Source organism: Halichoerus grypus, chromosome 4 (assembly GCF_964656455.1).
Source record: "Halichoerus grypus chromosome 4, mHalGry1.hap1.1, whole genome shotgun sequence".
In the NCBI taxonomy this organism is placed as follows: domain Eukaryota; kingdom Metazoa; phylum Chordata; class Mammalia; order Carnivora; family Phocidae; genus Halichoerus; species Halichoerus grypus.
In genome coordinates this window covers 2216733-2236073 of record NC_135715.1, presented here as the reverse complement: position 1 = coordinate 2236073, position 19341 = coordinate 2216733, and the positions used below count along the sequence as shown (strand labels likewise).

Below are 19341 nucleotides of genomic sequence, written 5' to 3'. Positions count from 1 at the left end.
GAGCTAGTCACTTGTTAGGGACCCAGGGTAGGCAGCTGGCTGTCCTTACTGGGGTCTTTCCTTCTAGCAGCTTCTGGAGGAAGGCGCTGCTTTCCTGTCCTGCTGCTGCACTGGTTGAGGTGCTGGGGGGGGGGGGGTTGCTTTCAAGCGTTGATCGGAACACCTGGCCTTTAGGAGCCCATCTACTTCCTGTTCTCAAGAATTCCCTGAAGCCTTCTCTAGATTGCGTATGGCCTTTAGCCATATAGCCGACAGCACTGTGATGGATTCCTTTATTATTTAAAGCCTCTTCTGTCATTTTGGTGGAACCTCAAGATGGATGAGAGCAGTATGCGTGTTCACTTTACCATCTCTGAGACCTTACTCAAAGTTTGAGTTTTGTAACTATTGGCTCTAAGTTTTTAATGCAATGGACTCATTACCTTTCTGGCTCTAAAGTTCGTACCTAACTTATTTTAAGCTCTAGCAGGTCGTGTATCTGCCCAGACCCCTGTTTGGCAACTGGTGGAGGGCTGTTCTTTGCAGGCCTGCCTCCTTGGCGCTGGCAGGCAGACCAGGGGCCTGGCGTGGGCTGGTGGGGTGCCGCATCCGTGCAGTGTGTCTGAGACCGCTGCCCCTTCCCGCTGCCCTGCTTGCTGCGGACCTGCGCACATGCACGCACGCTGCCGAGGAAAAATGCGGTGACTGATCTGCCTTCCGTGTTTGTTCTCCTGGGACCTTTGTCACCCAGTCTCTTGGAGCCTGGGAGCCTCGTTTTCTTCCTTCGTAAAACAAAGTTGTCATGAGGTCTTCACAGCACCCAGGGGCCTCCCTGCCTGGAGGTGCTTCAGCGTCTCTGGTGGTTTCTGCTTGTGACCATTGCTCCTCCATGGAGGGTGAAGACTGATCAGAGCTTTCATTGTGCTGGTTATCTTCCCGCCCTCCTTAGGATTTTGTCACCCCCTCTCTAACCGCCCCCCCTTCCTGGAAACTCACTAAAAGATGTGTCTGGGGTTTCTGTTTACATGGGTGGTCCCGGTCCTTTTTCGTGGTTGGGTGTTGATACAGTGGAAACCACAAAATCAAATATGCTGTGATTCTCATTTTAAAATGAAAAATCGTTTGGGGGCATGTTGGGTGACCGCGGTATGTATTGATAGAATCCATCGTCAAACTAATTTTATCCCTGGAGTGTAGGAGTAGGCAGAATTAAGAACAAAACCTCCAGAAGCCAAGGAGGCAAAATCCCTGCTGCGTCCTGTTCTTCACATATCCCCATCAGTATGGACCATTTGCATTAAACTTAAATAGCATGACTTAAAGATTCTTCTCTACTCGTCTCATCACAAAATCACATTCCTTTTGACAGTGTGATAGGACAAAACTATATTTTTAAACTTTGCGAACCACACTCCAGAACTGTGCCAAAAGTAAGTTTCTTGCATCAAAAATAGCCTTCTCAGAAATGCCCTGGAGGAGCCGACTCGTTGTGTTGAACGTGCTTGGCCAGCCGCACCTGTGGGGCTCTCTCCGCTAGCCCGGAGACTGTAGAAAGCATTTCTTTCTATTCCCTAGTGTTTTCTTCTTGGGTCTAGCCAGGGGTGTCCTCAGTCAGTGGCATCTTTCAGGTGTGCATGCCCTACTTCTTCAGGAGGGCATCGTGGGCCAGGGGTGGTTGTGGTGGGTGGTCTGTGATCAGGCTGAGTTTGAGTTGCTGCAGTTGTTGAGCCTCTGGGGAGGGTGTGGACAGTGGCCGAGGTAACCTAAAGACCACCACTGCCACGGCTTTTGGCATCCACCCCTGGTCTGCATCTCTGCAGCCCCGGTGCTGTGCGGACCCCTCGGGTTTGCCCTCGGCTCTCCATGCCACTCTGCCTCTGCGGCTGTGGGTTTGGGACGTGTGACTCCAGGCCAGCCACGTGCTGCTCAGATGGCAGGCTTGTTGGCTGTGGCCTGGGGCTGCTTTGCCTCACCAGGAAGAACGTTCCCGAATCTGCAGCCCACACTGAGGGAAGGAGACTGAAAAGATGGCCCCAAGCTTCCAGTTTCTGAGCTGCGGCTCTTACTTTATTGACTTGTTAGTTACACTAACTGGAGCTGTCGTAAGCCAGTTTGAGTTTCACTGGCAGTTGAAAGATTTGACTGATGACGTCTTTATGTTGTATAACACGATCTATTTTGTGCTGTAAAATTTGCTTCTTTATTCTGTGGAAGATAGTTCTGATTTTCAGCACTAGTACTTCCATGAATTCGGAAGCCCACCAGTGTGGGGGTGGGAGAGCCTTGCAGGTCTTACCAAATTGGTGACCTTATTAAGGGAACCCTGTCCCCCTTCTTTGTCAGGGGTGTCCTCACCCTGACAGGATGGCTGTTAGAGCTGACCCGTCTGGTTAGAAGGTGTGGTCACTGGATGTAGAGAGAGAGGTGGCGCACAAGGGTAGGACGCCGTGGTGGGTGGATGCGCTGGTGGTTTTCCAGCACTGTCCTCCTTCCTAAAGGTGGGGCCGCACTCGGGCCTCCTCACGAACAGTATGGCCGTGCGGGTCTGCATTTGGGCAGTTCCTGAGTCGCAGGCACCGTGGTGTCCTTTCCATTGCGTGCTTGCATCCCTCCTCTTCATTGGCCTCACTGCTGTGCAGACTTGAGGAGGGGCCACCCTCCACAGCCATGGTTCGGACGCAGTCCCAGGGACGCCTTCAGGCCGCCTCTCTGAGAGACCAGAGCCGTATTCCCCCAGTGGGGCTGCTTGGAACTCCTGACGCCCACAACCTGTAAGGGAGCTGGTTTAAGCCTGGGGGTCTGAGTGACTTGTTTGTTGTGTAGACACGACGAGTAGTAGGGCACCTAGAGGTTAAGCTGATGATGCCCTCTGGTGGCTCGTAGGGCACCTGGCCCAGGTTGTCCTCTGTCCAGGCGGGTGAGCAGGAATGAGCTTCCAGGCTGGCGGGCAGGTTGCTTCTCGGAGGCTGCTATAAAGCCTCTCCCTTTAGCACTGACGTGATGACCGTGTCCAGAGTTTGGGAAGGGAGGGAAACTGTGTTTGCTCTGGAATGAGTAGTGCTATGTGGGGAACAGTTGTTCCTATTTTGAATACCCTTTAGTGTTAACATGGCCGGACTCTAAGTGACCTAACCACTTCCCTTAATATCTTTGTTGTTTTGTTTGTTTCTCTCCCCTTCAAGAATCACTTCCGTTGGGGGAAAATGTGGCCTTTGGGTGCAGAGCCAGTTCTTGCCAGATACGTCAATCAATAGCCCGCACATGTCCAGGGCTTAGGACACCAGAGGTTTTGTCCACTGGTTAGTTAGCTGCAGATAGGGTGTTGCTGTGCTCTGAGGCTCCTCTTTCTCCCGGGATCCAGGCTGATGCAAGGCCCAAACTGGAGCCGCTACCATTCTCCTTGAAAGGAAAAGACCAGGGAGGTTGGTTGGAACACCCCAAGGCTCCTCCAGCTTCTGCTTGGGGCTGGTGTGCATCGTCCTGCTCGGAGCTGGTGCGTGTCCATGTGCTCGCATCTCGTTGGCCGGAGCCCATGGGAAGGCAAAGCGGTGGGTGGGGAGTGAGTGGGGGAGCGCATTCACACAGGAGCTGCAGTGACCTTGAGTTAGACAAGAAGTTGGAAAATAGTGTGATGAATGTGACAGGTCTAGATCAGGTCAGTATCTGCTCTTAGAACTTGTGCCTTTGAAACCTATTTATTTTATAACAATATTCTGTTGGTTAAGGCTTTCCTGAAAACCATGGTGGCTCCTTCTCCTAAAACAGTCTTCCTGTATCTAGGTCGAGGTTTGTGCATTTGGGTGCGCTCGCAGGTACACACAGGGGTCACCCTCCTGGCACTGCCCTGCCACATGGATGCTGGTGACGCTTGGTTGACCTGTGTGCCACAACTCCATCTTCTGTACAGGTGAGCCTTCCTGATTTCTGGTGTTAGTTCAGGAGCTAAACTGAGTATTAGCTGAATATTAAGTATGACCAAATAAATAAGGAACAGGTCAAAGTAGAATATTTTTAGAGGATTAGCAAAAGTTAAGGCTGGGAAGGTGATTCTGGGCCAGATATTCAGGTCTTTGATGGCCTGTGTTGACCCTTCTGGTGATGATCACTGACAGTATTTCTGGGGGTGAGGGGTCAGGGTGGCGGGTGCTCTGAGGAGCTGGTTTCTCTGGGCCTCTGCCAGGCAGATCTGGGAGGGACGCTGGGCAGGTGGCCTCTCGGGCCAGATGGCATCCTCCTGACCCAGATGGCACACCCTCTCCCTGCGGCCTTCCGCCTACAGCTGAGTGTCCCCACATCTGAGAGCACACATGGTTGTCCCCCTCTTCCTGAGGCCCTTCTGCTCTCTGGTGGCAGGTGCTGCTGACCCAGAGCTGGCAGCGTCCGGCCTCTTCCGCGGGCGGGCTGCAGCTCGTGTGGGCGCGCTCATGTGCTGTCCTGCCTTGCCCTTCGTCCTGGTTTGGATTGGGGGGCCATCTAGCCTGGTTTCTCTGTGGCGGTCCTGCTTTACATCTGCTCTCATGGACTGACTGCCGATCGAGCCCCTGTTACCTCCGAGCGATGCGGCGTGGCCGGCGACCGTGTGCGCTGCAGCGAGCGCCACGTCCGGTGGGCTTGTGCTCTGTCTGGGCTCCACTTCATGTCTTGTCCGTGCTGCTTTGTTCAGAGCCCTTTGCATCAGTCTCCCCTTTCTTTCAAGGTTCTCTCCGAATTGTACCTTGTTCGGGGACATCCAGGACTAGCCGGTGTTGGTAGAGAAACAGCTTGGAGCCTTCGTTGGTGGCTTTTGGCGTCAGCTGGCTTAGTGATGTGCTCTTTTGTTGATGAAGCTAAGTTGAACCCCTCTGTGGGCTCCCCCAGTGGAGGTAGGGGTTTGGTCTGCGAGAGGAGCTGGAGGACACAGCCGCATCCACGCCGAGAGCCTGTCTCTGCCCTGCCCTCACTGCTTGGCCAGGAGGTGTCCCTGGAGGTGTCCACTGTCCCTGATGTCCCGTGTTGCCCGCCCGCCCGCCCGCCTGCCCGCCTGGGGGCGTTTGGCAAGCCCAGGGGGAAAAGTATTCTGATACTTTTAGGAAGATTATGGCAGTGCCCTGCTTTGATTGAAGAGAATATGTTCTTGGCTAGGATCTTTCTGGTATTTGGCATCTTTCCCCTGATAAAGGAAGTCGCTAGTTTTGGGATGATTTTGTCATGCCTGTATGTGCATGTTTCTCTTCAGACCTCTCTGCCTGTAATTGTACTTGTGGAATATACTTTCATCAACTTGGATTTTGGAACATTTTATCTTAATTTTATCTTAATCTTCTGCTTTTTTTGGTGGAGGTATTGGTGGAGAAAGCCACAGCCTTCGTTCCTTGGTGGGGTACTTGTTGGTAGATTTGTGGTCCTGTCAGAGCTCATTCTGGAGGCTACAGCTGTAAGGGAACTCCATGTTCCTTGGGGCGTCTAGCAGATCCCGGGTTGGGGGCCCACCATGATGTGGGGGAGCACTGCGTGTAGCTGGCCTGCAGCTGCCGCCTCCACTGCGCCGGGTCCAGGGCGGGGACGGCTGGCCGTCTTCGGGCTGCAGACTGTGTCGGCGGGTTCCTAGCAGCCCTTTCTGGCCTGGGGAGGTGGGACCCCCAGCCTGAGAGTCTCAGATTCAATATCCTTTCCCTCCTGTTGCAAGGAGGTCTGTCTCCCCAGTCAGGACCTTTAGCAGGGTGGCGGCCTCGGGGACCGCACCCCCCTCTGCTGCTGGCGGCGTCGGTCTCCTCTGCACGAGCCCCACTCACCGCAGCTGCCCTTGAGGCTCGCGCTGCTGACGCCTCCCCCTCTGCCCCCGGTGCTGCTTGGATTTTGTGATTGTTTCCCACTGTGTTAAAAATGGGCTGGGATGAGGTCCGCCGGGATTCCCACCCTGAGAGTTAATTGTGTGAAAAGGCTTTGAATATTTGAGTGTTGGGCAGACAGCGCAGGGAGTGACCGTTTTGTGGAAGCATTCGCAAATAGGGGTGGCTGTTCGGTGACAGTGAGGGGCCCCCAGCAGCAGGTGCAGCTCGCCCCAGCTGTGAGCAGACCTGAGTGCAGGCTGGGGGGCCACTCTTCCTCTTCCGTGCTGGTATATTTCCCTCCAGGAGCCTTGGGGTGCCACGGTGTCCACACCGTTAAGGTGGAAAGATGTGAGCAAGAGGGCTAGTCTTGTTAGGCAGCAGCTTCAGGGGTGGGAATTCTGGATGGGAACCCAAGCACTTTGATGGGGTCGGGTCCTCTCCTGTGGGAGCGGGAGTGGGAGCTGGGAGCCGGCTGGTGCAGAGCAGTGGAGGGTGGGGCCGGAGGGCGTGTGGGGGCGCCGCGTTCAGCATGCGGTGTGGACACCTGCACTCCATTCTCTGCCTGGTCTGTGAGGTCTCTGCTCCAGAGCACCCCCAGTTATCGAGGATGCTTTTTTCTTGGTAGCTGTGTTTTAGAAAACAATTTTCCTTGGTAAATATAGTTACTGATACGTCAGTTTTACAGGAAACCACAGGCTTGGTGTGCAGGATTCAGAGTTTTTAAATCTCGTACATTCTCCAACATGTGAGACATTTGCACGTTGCTGCTTCCTGTCCTTGTTATCGCCAGTATATGTTCTTCCTTCCCATGCGAAGGATGAGGAACCGGAGGTGCTGAGGGCTTCCGTGCCTCCCGTAAACTGAGGCTGTAACAGGCAGGGGGCAGCCTTCCAGCTGAGAAGGGCGGGCAGCTCGCCTTGGTTAGTGCGTACAGAGGTGCTGTGGAGAGCACTTCCGGGCCTCACTTGCAGCTCTGCTCCCTTCTGTCTGCCTTTCCCTGTGGTTTGTGTTTGCTCTGTGTCACTCTTGTGTTTCTTTTGACATTAAATTTACTGATTTTTTAAAAAAATATATTATTTTGGGGGGGAACTGGTAGGACAATTTTACTTTGAGGATATTGGATTCTGCTATACATTTAATTCACTTAAATATGAAAGTGAGGGTGAGTTTTTGGCAATATGCTTTTCCAAGATCTCTGGGATATTGAGTGTTCCCTCCTTACTGTCTGTATGGTCGTGGGGGTGAACCTGCCTGGGGAGAAGATTCACACCTTCCTTGTTCTCCAGGGGCATGTTTCTCCCACTGGCTGCACGGAATTGCCTGGGGAGTGTTCAAATTTTGATGGGTAGTTGCTCCTCGGAGATGCCGATTTAATTGGTCTGGGGTTTGGCTTGAGTATCTTGGTTTTCTAAATTCCTGGAGATCCTACCATGCGGCCTCCCCTGAGACCACTGTTCCCAGTGCCACTTGAGGAAAGGTGGACCTTAGGGTTTGCTTCCTTCCCTCCTGCTGGCTCGTGACCCCAGCCAGGGTGGCCGGGGGCTGCTCTTTGGGCAACATGGTTCGGCCATGAGGTTGGAGCGGGTGTGCTCAGGCACTGAGTGTCCCTGGATAATTTAGTGTGCTGAGTGTGCTGCTCCTTCTACAAGTGGGCTGACTTTTGCTGAGATCTTTCTGTAAGAGTCCTCATGAGACTTTGCTCTTGTTCCCATAGTACAAACTATATACTCGAAGATTTTCCTGATTTTGGTTTTTGTTGAATAGATTCCTGATTCAGGGAATAGTCTGCTGTCTCTTTCTAGAGAAGGGTTTTAGTCAAAACATTTCATTGATCCAGAATGTGTGGTTTTCCTCAGTGGCAAGCATTTGTCTCCTGTCATTGTGTGGTTTCCTGTTAAGAAATGTGGTGCATATGTGAATTCACTTAAGTTCTGATGTCACATTGAAGCCCATTGGCGGGCAGCTTCAGCCAACCAGACGCTTCCTGGTATCCAAGTAAGAAAGATATATAGTTCTGGAGTGACAGGAAACTTCAGTTTTCAGCATCCTGTTTTTCTGGGTTTTGTGACTTGCTGCTGCCTCACCATGATGAAGGTTAGTAGACTTTTTATGTAGAACTTTTCTCATAGGATGCCACACATTTAATTACTCTATCTCTAAAATGAGAACTTTAGAGCTGAAAGACCTGCAGATTAGCTATTCCTGCATTTCACAAGTGAGGGAATATTCATATTCTACATATAAGGAAGTTGGGGCCTATTGAGCTTAATACTCTTAATTCTCTAAAAAAACCAAAAAAAATTTAACACATTAAAAAATGAAGGTGGACGTGTCAGCCTAGATCGTGCTCTCATTTGACTTGGAATTTCTTAAATATCACAACAGATGAATTACATTCTGTGTTGTAGGAGCTGATTCTAAAGACGCTCTGTTCTGAGGGATACCTTGTTCAGGAAGGGTCTGGCATGAAATCCGTCTTCTTGTAAATGTCCGCTGTGAGGGAAACGGCATCGGGACCTGTGTGCGGAATGCGTCGGTGCGGCCACACCGACACGCTAGGGCTCTGTTCAGTTTCTTTCAGCGTTTAGAAAGGCAAGCTGTGTGTTCAGCTCCTCCCTTGACTCCATGATTTGATGGCCTCCTTTCTTGAAGTTTTTCAGTTTTTGATTTTTCTTCTGGTTGTCCATGTTTAACTCGACCTCACGATTTTTATTCCTTTCAGAAATTAAATGCAAAGACTATTAACTGAAGATTTTTTGAGGGAGGCACCAATTGGATTTGGAATGGCTCCTCTTAGCGACTCTTGACGTAGATGTCCCTTCGTGACATTTAGCACCACAGGGTGGACGGGTGGATTGATTGGTACATTTTTCCATTCAGCAAGCATTGGAATTTTTACTGTGTGCTGGCCGTTTTGCTAGATGTTAGGTGTTGCGAAATCTGGTTTATAGATTTTACAGTGTAGGGCGGCATCCGCTCATGGAACATAAAGTTGTCCTTGTCATGAGTGTACTGGGAGAGCCTGGTTAGGGCACCTCACCAAGTGTGGTGGGGAAGCGTGGCCAGGAGAAGTCCTGTGAGAAAGAGTTGAGGGATGGGTGGCGGGAGGCAGGAAGAAGAGGGGGTTCCTGGCAGGATGTGCGAGGTGGAGGAAGAGGAGGTGGCAGGCAGCCTGGAGAGGAAGTTGGGGCCCTCCTCCTCCTGATACTCCTTCCTGGGATGACTGGTGATGTTAGTGCGAGAAACTTGGAAGGCTGTTGACATGGTTTACGTTTAGGTATCCAAGTACATGTTTGTTACCAACCTCTCTGAGAGAGATCTTTTCATCATTTTTCTGGCGCAGTTGTGGGTGATTTCACTAGAACTTTTTTGTGGAGGTTCCTTGGTGATCAGAAGCTGTATGTAGTCTTCAGGCGGTATTTGGGGGCAAGATCTGTGTGCGTTGGCGCGTGGCACACACCATAGAGCAGCTCTGAGGTGTCCAGGCAGGCGCTGCGTGTGTGTGCGGGAGCGCCACGACCGACTCTCCCGTGTGCCCGGTCCGTAGGCGGCCGGGGTTGGAGGAGGTGCACACTTCCATAGTCCTGGTCTGGCCTCAGTGCTGTGCCTGGAGGATGGAGGTGTCCCCCCCGAGCTGTCCCCCTTCTGGAACCTGCTTCTGTTTTCCCTTCCTCGTGCGGTCAGTTCTGTGTTTCTCTGGCTGTGCTTAGCCGTGGAATGGACTGTGGCTGGGACGGGATTGCGAAGCCAGCTCAGCCCCGCTGAGGGCCGGGAGCCGCAGCTCCCTGTAGCTGGGACGGCTCCTCCCCGGCTCGCCAAGGGGGTTCGGGGCCATGTGGGGAGTTGGCGCTTGTGAAGCTGGTCTCATGCCCTGTGTCCCGGATCAAAGCGTGCCTGAACGAGGGAACTCTGGTGGGACCCCTGCCCCTCTGCTGGAAGTTGTGTTCACTGGTCTGCTCCTTCGGGTCAGTCTGCATCTTTAGGACTTGCTCAGCGAATCCTGCCGTGGTCCTCTCACTGCTGGGAGAACTTCATTTATCCTGCACCCAACGTATAAGACCCTACTAACTTGTTTAATTTTTCCTTTCAGACATTTGATGCAAATGATTTGTATCAGGGGCAGAATTTTAACAAGGTCCTCAGTTCCTTAGTGACTCTAAACAAAGTAACAGCAGGTAAGAATTTTTTATTGAACTTGAGGGGGTGGGAAGATAAAAGGGCAAAAACATTTGCTTTTCGGTTGGCAAGGCAAAAATGAACATTACTGAATTGTAAAAATAAGCTATCACATTACATATTTGGCTGTAATTTTTGCTGTGATTTTTTTTTTTTTTCTTACTCGATCAGTCTTCCTCTTTGGGCCTCTGGTGGATAGCAGGTATTTTCCTTTCTGTGGGCAGAAAGATGTCTAGTTGAAACCGTAAGCAGAGGAGAAATGTTTTTCATGTGGGCACACTCATGGGCTGTCTTGGAGCTAGAAGCACTTTCTCTGGGTTTTTATTAAGTTTATGCTGATCAAAGCTCATGTCTCGGGAGCAGATCCAGGACTGTTTTTGAGGTGTGGTCATGACCAGGGAAGTGGCCAGTGAATTGGCCCCTGAAATAAACCCTACCTGGGCCAGGCCTCTTGAGGGTGATGAGGATGCCCAGGCTATGCGCTTTGCAGTGTTGTGAGCCTGGGTCATCCCTGAGTGCAGGGGGCTGAATGGAGCGGAGCTCCCAGACACTGTGAGGACAGGAGAGCTTCTGTGTAGATTTCTTGGAGGGAGGCCCGCCTGACCCCTGAGCACCGAGAAGCTCTATCTTTAGAGAGCTATATGGATCTAAAAGGATTTAGTGGCTCTTGCGTTTTAAAGTCCTTTTTCTTTTTCCATTTACCTTTATACATTTTTAGGTTCAGCTTTATGGGAACAAGTAGACCTTGAGGTCTCTTGATAAGAAACCTCAAGTGTATTTTGTGAGGGGCTCTTGTCATTTTCTTCCTGGCCCTTCAGATGGGGTATGGGGGAACAGTCAGAACACTGTGGGCTGCAGTCCCAGCTTGGGGTGCTCAGGGGCTCAGGTGCCCCTTCCTAGAACTTGTTTGCTGGGATGGCTGTCCGGGTGCCGTCTCCTGCCTGCCCAGAGGTGTAGGATGGGGGGCTGGGGTGGGGGGAGCACCACCCAGAGCCCCTGCCTGCCGTCCCTGGGCAGGACTCTTGATGTGGCTGTGTTTTCCCAGCTTGACTGTGTGGTTTAAAGCTGAAAATCTCCTAGGGCTGTTGAGGTGGAAGTATCTGGGGGAATTGGCTCAGTTGATAGGTTAGGACCTTACGTGAGCAAGTGTGCGAGGTCGGTGACGATCTAAATCCAGGAGGAGGGAGAGAGACCAGGATGGAGAAGGGAAGGGGGTATAAAGGTGTACATAGTTAGAATCATCCTACCACTTGATGTTTAGCAGACAGAACTTTAGGACATTTTATAAGGTTGTTAGGCATTGAAGCTGCCTTCTTTTTCCCACATTGTAATGGAAGTAGCTTTGATGTGAACAGCCAGAATAGGAAGAGACATGTGTGACGGTGGGCGTAATGCAGTGACGGAAACCTTAGAGCAGATCATTGGAATTGAACGGAGGAACCAAGGCAGAGCGGGCACAGTTGCATGTCTTTGCCACGTGGGTCCTGCCTGCGAGCTGCTTTAATAGCCACCGGTGCCTCAGTTTTGCGGGTGCGTCCTGGGACTGCTGGGGTTCTCCGTCGGACAGGGAGAGCGTGGCAGACACAGAGGCAGCCTGCCCCCAGGGCCTCCTCCTCTGGTGGCTGCTCAGGAGGGAGGAGGGCCGATGCTTGCTTGGTCTCCGGGAAGAAGGGGGGGAGGGGCGTGCCGTGGGGCAGCTTTGGTCCATGCCCTTGGGCAGGTGCTCCTCATCGCGAACGTGGCCCTGATCTGACGTCTCCTGGGCATGGTACCGTTGTTTTTACCCCGTCTTGTGCACAAGTATTACTCCTGTACCCTTGAGAGCAGTGGACACTTAGAAGATGTAAGGTGTTCTTGACAAAGACCTGTTTGGAAAGCTGCAAAATAAACCTGATAAACTTGGTACTCTTCCTTTCAGTGTTGACACTGGAAGCCTCTCAGCTGGAAAGGGCTCCCCTCCCCTTATTTATTTATTTTTAGAGCCAGAGCGTGCCTGTGAGCAAGAGGGGAGAGGGGCCGTGGGAGAGGGGGAGAGAGGATCGCAGGCAGACTCTGCACTGAGTGTGGAGCCTGATGCAGGGCTCCGTCCCATGACCCTGGGATCACGACCTGAGCAGAAATCAGGAGTTGGATGCCTAACTGAGCCACCCAGGTGCTCCAAGAACTTCTTGCTTTTATATTGAGCTATTTGCTCTTAAATTTTGTCCCTGAAGTCCGCGTGATGGAAGTGACTCTGTCTTTTTAGATCTCACTTTTAAATGACTGAATAATAACACGGTTGCAGCTGTTGGTTCCAGGTTTGTAGGCCTTGTTGAGAAAAGCATGTTCATGTTTTCCCTTTACTTCTGCCACTTAAAGACCCTTGTGTTCTTCGGGTATATCGATGAACACTTGCCTTTTAACTGGACAGAAGACCGTGGGAAATAAGGGATGTCCTGAGACCCTTCCATTACACTAAATGGTCCCTTGAAAGGTAGAGTTAGGCGAGAACAGGGGGTACGGCGCGTCGCCACTGTGGGTGGAATCCCCAGGAAATGCCCCCGAGGAGCTGGTTTTGTACTCGAGATTCCTGAGGCCTGGGCCTTGCTGCGGTAGAAAGCACTGGCCATTACTACAGCCTGAAGCAGGACCTGAGGATGGCAGCGGCCTGTTCGAGCTGCTCTGCTAGGGCCTTAGGACCGGGCTTGCACGGCTGTCCGAGGACTGGGTTTCCAGACGCCGGCGTCTGTAGAGCCGGCTGGGCATCAGGAAGGACAGACAGAAGCCCTGGCAAGTGGGCCCCTCGCCACGTGCACGGCCTGCTTGGCTCTCAGGGAATGCAGCCCCAGTGGGGCCACAGCCCGTGTGCTTCAAGAACAGCTGCGGGTCTGGGCTTCCCTGGGAGCGCTGCAGACGTGCAGCGACAGCTAACTGGGTGTAGGAGACCCAGTGGGAGCCAACCCCAGCAGCCCTGCCGGGAAACAGGGACTGGAGGTGACCGGTTTGAGGATATTTTTATTTTATTATTTTGTTTATTTATTTATTTATATTTTATTTTTAGAGAGCGTGCGTGTGGGGGGGGGGTGAGGGTGGGGAGGGGCAGAGGGAGAGAGAGAACCCCAAGCAGGCTCCGTGCTCAGTGCAGAGCCGAAATCAGGAGTCGGCTGCTTAGCTGACTGAGCCACCCACAGCCCCGAAGAGATTTTTAAAGAAGGCTCCCCATGTGTGTAGTAGTTTTAGGAAGTTGCTAGGTTTGTGGATCTTGGCATAGTGATTTCCCTGGAAAGTTTCTTCATGGCTTCATTGGTTTTTTTTAGTCAATTCCCTTCTGAGAAATGGGTTGCTAACATTTACTTGTTGGTTGGCCCAAGTGGAGTGTCTCTGCTCATGAAGAGACTGAGGGAGTGAGCTGAGCACTTTCATACCTGTTCACTTCAGTCCTTCCAGCAACTTTGTGAAGTAAAGTGTGGCTGCCTTCGTTCTGAGGAAGTAATCCTCAGAAGGGTCTCTAGCTAAAAGCTCTAAGGGGATTTTTCTCTTTAAGTAAGAGTCTTTTCCTTTTGTTGCAAATAATTCCTGCTGCTTATTGCATGAAGCTCAGTCCTGGAGAAGTGGGTGGGCAGGGACAGTGTGTTGGGAAGCAGTACTGGGGGGATGCTCTGAATTTGAGAGACTTATGTTTTCCATGTGAAGGGGAAGATATTAAAAAGTTACAAAACCTTTAAGAAATTTGAAAGTTATACTAAGGAACTGATGAATATTTCCGTCCAGTTCATTTCTGGGGAGCGTGCGCGCCGTTTCTGCGGTGGGCAGTCTGCTCTGCTGCATGCGTGGCCCGCTTCGTTGCCCCTGCCGTGTGTCCCCTGGGGCTGCCCCCGTTGAGAGTCCGGTGGGCTGCAGGGTACGCGCTTGCCAGCGTCTCAGCTCGCTCTTCTCTCTGCACGACCTTTTCAGACATTGGCCTGGGAAGTGACTCTGTGTGTGCCCGGCCCTCATCGCATCGGATAAAGTCTTTTGACTCGCTGGGAGCTCAGCCTTCGCACAGTCGGACTTCAAAATTGTTCCAGGGCCAGTATCGAAGTTTGGTAAGTTCGAATTAACGATTGGAGTGTGTCGGGGAGATGAGTGTGTGTGGGTATGTCCAGGAAGGTGCGTGTGCCCCTGGACTGGGTGCTGCCCAGCCGGAGGGCACTTTGGCTTTGTTCCCGTGGTTCCTTTACTTGCGTATGGCGTTTGCTTATCACCACATTATCCACATGTTACACTTGACTGCTTTTGAGAAACTTGTATATTTTGGGGGCTATATTTTAAGACTCCTTAGATGTGTTAATCAAAAGGTGGTCTTTCTAAGCACGACCTAGAGTGCTTTCCTGAGTCAGGATGTGATTGGTGAAGGAGGGACTTCCTTCTAATGGCTGGTGAGGATGTGGAAAAGGAACTGAAGTGAATGGTTATTCTGGGAAGTGAAGAAAAATCCATGTCTGAGTTGTTAGGATACAGGCTGTGAGCAAAGAACATAGGGTGAAACCACGAAACTGGACAGAGATGAAGTACAGCGCTGAGTGGGGACCGTGTGCTGAGAGGCCATCCCGCGGTCCTTGTACAAACATGCGGAGCCCTCTTTGGAGTTACTGGGTGATTGCCCTTTGTCGTGTGACTTCACTTTCATGTACCACTTTAATAAACCTGTGTTAGAGACAAATGGTCTTGCACACGAGTCTAAAGAGAACCCAACTCTTGAGTGTTTAGGGACCACAGCTACGTTGTCTGCTTCGACACAGAAAGGAAGATAGTTAAGTAAGCTAATGGTGACCCTAAAGAAAGAAATAGGTTAAAGTTGTATTTTGTGGAGGGAATTGGACTTTAATTCATGAAGGAAGGAGGGTTGAAAAAGAAGCTATGGAAGGCAAAGTAATTTTTTACATGTTCCTGAACTTTTTGAACACAAGCTAAATTGTTACTGGTTTCTCCTTAGAGCGGCGCCATTACCGCTTCTGCCCTTGTGCGTGCTGTGCTGTGTCCCACTGTTCTGTGCGCACTGTTCCAGGCGCTGTCCCTGCACTGCTCAGACGACCCTCCCAGTGACCCCACGGGGCACAGGCTTCAACGCTAGGTGAATTTTGCAGAGCACTATTGGGAGTATTTTGATTCCAAATTGAGGAAAAATACACAAACTACTTGAAGAACATTTTATTTAATTTATTTTTTTAAAAGGTTTTATTTATTTATTTGACAGAGAGAGTGAGAGAGGGAACACAAGCAGGGGCAGAGGGAGAGGGAGAAGCAGGCTTCCCGCCGAGCAGGGAGCCCGATGTGGGGCTCGATCCCAGGACTCTGGGATTGTGACCTGAGCCGAAGGCAGACGCTTAACAACTGAGCCACCCAGGCACCCCTTGAAAAACATTTTAAATTTAGCTTTTATAAAATTTCTGGGGGAAAATGTAAGAAAACAAAGCACACTCTGGGTAAAATACCTGTTGCCTCACCCATTTACCTGTGCTAACTTTTTAATATTTTAGAACATGAATGCATGTGAGGTGGGGGGGAGGGGCAGAGAGAGAATCCCAAGTAGGCTCCGTGCTGGGCAGGGCTCAGTCCCATGACCCTGAGATCATGACCTGAGCCTAAACCAAGAGTCGAATGTTCCCAGGCACCACTACCTGTGTCCATTTTTAACTACTTGTTTTTGAGTACATGAAGACTAGATTGCAAATATATAATTTCAAGTAAAATGCAGTTAAATGTAATGTTGAATAGTGAATGTTACTGGGATCACAATAAGCATAGGATTAATTTTTAATGAGCTGGAGAAATTTTAAGTTACACCAGAAATAAAAGGCCCTGTGCCATCCCTCCTGTTTAGGATTGGAAGAGACCCCATTAGCTGCCGGTGAGCAAGGAGCAGGGGCAGGGCTTCTCTTACCATGCTGCATGAGGATGACTTTTGCCTTTAGATTTTTCTGCAGGTGTTCATAGTACTTTGAGGTAACTTTCTTGGATTAAAAATTATAAGGATGGCAAAATATTCAAAGCTGGGTGGTGGGCACGACAAGGAGAAATTGTTTTCTTAATTTCGTTTATAATTGTGCCAAAAAGAATAAAAAAGGAATAAACATAATCACAGAGGTGAAAGACCTGTACTGTGAACAGTACAAAACAGTGAAGGAGCTTGAAGACGACACCAACAAATGGAAACATGCCCCTGGATTAGAGGAGTCCATGCTGTTAACGTGCCCATGGTCCCCAACGCAGTCTGCAGATTCGATGCAGTGCCTGCCAGAATCACAGTAGTACTGGTCCCAGAACTAGAACAAGTAATACTACATACTACAGTTTGTGCGGAGCCACAGAAGACTTGAAATAGCCGAGGCAGTCTTGAGGAAGAACGACACTGGAGGGATCCTAATCCCCGATTCCAGGGCACACTACAGAGCTGTAGCGACCAGTACAGTGCGGGCGGAAGAGTCGACACAGATCAGTGGAGCCGAACTGCGAGCCCAGAAATGAGCCTACAGCCGTGTGTCTAATATAAATAAATATTATAGAAATTCGTGGCAGAGGAGGCAAGAATATATAATGGGAAAAGACGGGGTCTCTTCAGATAACGGTGTTGGGGAAAACTAGACCACTTTCTTACACCACACACAAAAATAAACTCAAAATGGATTAAAGATCTAAATGTGAGACCTGAAATCATAAAACTCCTAGAAGAAAACAAAAGCAGTAATTTCTTTGACAACGGCCATAGAAACCTTTTTCTTGGTATGTCTCCTCAGGCAAGGGAAACAAAAAACTATTAGGAGTACACCAAAATAAAAAGCTTTATCACAGCAAAGGAGCCATCAACAAATGAAAAAGACAACTTGCTGAATGGAAGAAGTTATTTGGAAGTGACCTATCTGATAAAGGGTTAGTATCTAAAAATATATTAAGAACTTACACAAATGGACATCAAAAAATCCGATTAAAAATGGGCAGAGGACCCGAATAGACATTTTCCCAAAGACCTACATGTGGTCCAAAGACCCATGAAAAGATGCTCAACATCACTAACCACCACAGACTTACATCTCAGAACCACGGTGTGAGAGAACCCCTCATCTCCGTTGGAATAGCTAGTATCGGGAAGACCATTAGGAGGTGTTGACGAGGATGTGGAGGAAGGGGAGCCCTCGGGCACTGTTTTGGGAATGTAAATTGGTGCAGCCACTGTGGGAAACAATATCATGGTTCTTCAGATTGCAAATAGAAATACCGTATAATCAGTAACTCCACTACTGAGTATTTGCCCGAAGAAAACAAACACTAATTTAAAAAGATACACGCACCTCTGTATTTATTGCAGCATTATTTGCAATAGCCAAGATATAGAAGCAACCCAAGTATCCAAGACAGATGAGTAAAGGTGGTATATATTCACAATGAAATATTACTTAGCCATAAAGAATAAAATCTTGCCATTTGCAATAACATGGATGGACCTAGAGGCTATAATGCTGAGTGAAATAAGTCGGAGAAGGACAAGTACCACCTTAGTCCACTTGCATGTGTTATCTGATAAATGACATAAAAAGCAAAAACAAACCCATAGAGAACAAACATGATTGCCAGAGGGGTTGGGGGATGGGCAAAGTGCACAAGAGGGAGAAGGAGAACAACAACTCGGGGACAGGTGGATCTCCAGCTACCCATAACTTTCTATTTTGCTTGAAATTTTCCATAATCTAAAATCAGTTTGCGGCTTCCTGAGCATTAGTTTTGTGATCTCTCGATTGTGTACGGCACCGCCATTCCCAAGGCAAGGACTGGTGTTCTCAGGGTGCTCTCTCAAAGCCCTTGGGCACACACACTAACTCGATGCTTGCACCTCTGGTTGGGCAGGTCTCGCCTGACCACCTCGGAGCTTGCTGTCCTCAGAATCTTGCTTCTGGGTCTCTGAATCCGTCTGTTCCTGGACAGCTTTCCTGCTTGTGAGGTTGGCATGTTTGAGCAGTTCTAACGTTTTGTTTGCACGGACCTGGAAATTTTAACTTCCTTACCTTGGCACTTCCCTGTTGCTTCCTCATTACTCTTTTCTTGGGGTGAGTTCTCCCCGCTCCTCACCAGCAGCCTGTGCTGAGCTCTTTCTGTGCCCCTCTGCTGCACGCTGGGCCCCTCCCCCAGACGGAAGGGCTCCGTAACTGCATTGGAGAGTGGGGGCCTCAGGCTGTGACTTGGGTCTTGTTTTTCCTCCTGTCTGAGGCTGACTTCATCCTCTTTTATTGGTGAATAAACCGGTACTGACTGCTTTGGGGTTTCCTCCTGTCCCTCTCTACCCTGAGTTTTCATCCCTTAACTCCTGGTAAGTATGACCGTGGGCTCCCGAAGTTTCCCCCCGCCACGTATGGGGAGAGTAGTCAGATGAGGAGGGGACGTGGTTGCTTCCTGTCACCCTTCATTTGGGGGAGTCCTGATGTGAGCCCTTAAAGCATTTTCTGTCCCTGTGGTCCCTACTACCTCCTGGGACTGGGGCCAGCCCTAGTCACTGAGCTCCCAGAGGGTCTTTAAGGCATGTAAGACTGTATATCTGTGTGTTCCTCATGGTTTAAATCTTCCCAGTTCCTCTGTCCAGCAAGCATGGGAATACTGGGCTGGTTCAATGGATTATGTGTCATCAATTCTGAGAGCTCTTTAAAACCTTTTTACACATCTGAAAGTAGCAAGTGTCTTAATGGCTGATGGTATGTCCTGACAGCATTTGGAATACAAAGGGGGCATCATCTAGTTGCTGGCATCTTCTTTTTGACGGAATACGTTCTGAGGAAAAAAGACTTAGAGAAGTCCTATTTACACGAGGTCTCGAGACTGGGAAATACTAGCCATTGGAGTAGAAATTGGGTCTTCCCTTGATAGGCTTTTCTTCTTTCAGTGAAATTATGGGTACTTCCAGGAAACAGAGGATGGAGTTCATGTGAAGGCAGTGCTCTGGGATATCCTGGTTTTGGATTATTAGGATAACTTCAGAATGTGGGATAAAAAAATTGCTTGGTGAAGATCTGGATGTGCATGGTATTGACAAGCAGGCCTTTGTAGGCATCAGGAGGTGGCTTTTAAGAACAGACGTGGTGGGGACAGGTTCCTGCTCCCAGAGGAGGTACTGTACGTGTACTCCACCATTTCCTCCCCTCACTGACCTGAAACCTACATCTAGAAAACAGCTTGATGAGTTTTTACAAGTCACACAATCCCATGTAAGATCGAGAAGCAGAACCTGACCAGTGTCACCTTTGTTAGGTTTGCCTTTCCCAAAGGCATCTGCTGTCCTGATTTCTGACCGTGAAGATGACCTTTACTTGTTTTGTATTTGACATAAATGGAATTCCCCAGCGTATACTCGCTCTGTGAGCGGCTGCTTGGG

The 19341-nt window shown here is 50.0% G+C and overlaps 1 protein-coding gene across 10 annotated transcripts in view; it reads left to right on the top strand.

The window, feature by feature from the left end:
* ARHGEF7 (Rho guanine nucleotide exchange factor 7) overlaps window positions 1-19341 on the top strand; it is a 130425-nt gene that overhangs the window by 46226 nt on the left and 64858 nt on the right. For 6 of the 10 annotated variants that reach the window (XR_004913885.2, XR_013446828.1, XM_036081644.2 and 3 more), the window contains exon 3: window positions 13899-14029. The exons of 1 other annotated variant lie outside the window; for it this stretch is intronic. Coding sequence is in view for 6 of the 9 variants with exons in the window: in XM_036081644.2 (XP_035937537.2) it covers window positions 13899-14029 (131 nt within the window). In the remaining 3 variants the exon portion in view is untranslated. Of the gene's footprint in view, window positions 1-7863; window positions 7884-9879; window positions 9965-13898; window positions 14030-19341 lie in introns of those variants that run through there. 3 more of the 10 variants (XM_036081653.2, XM_036081667.2, XM_036081669.2) reach the window with 2 other exon arrangements.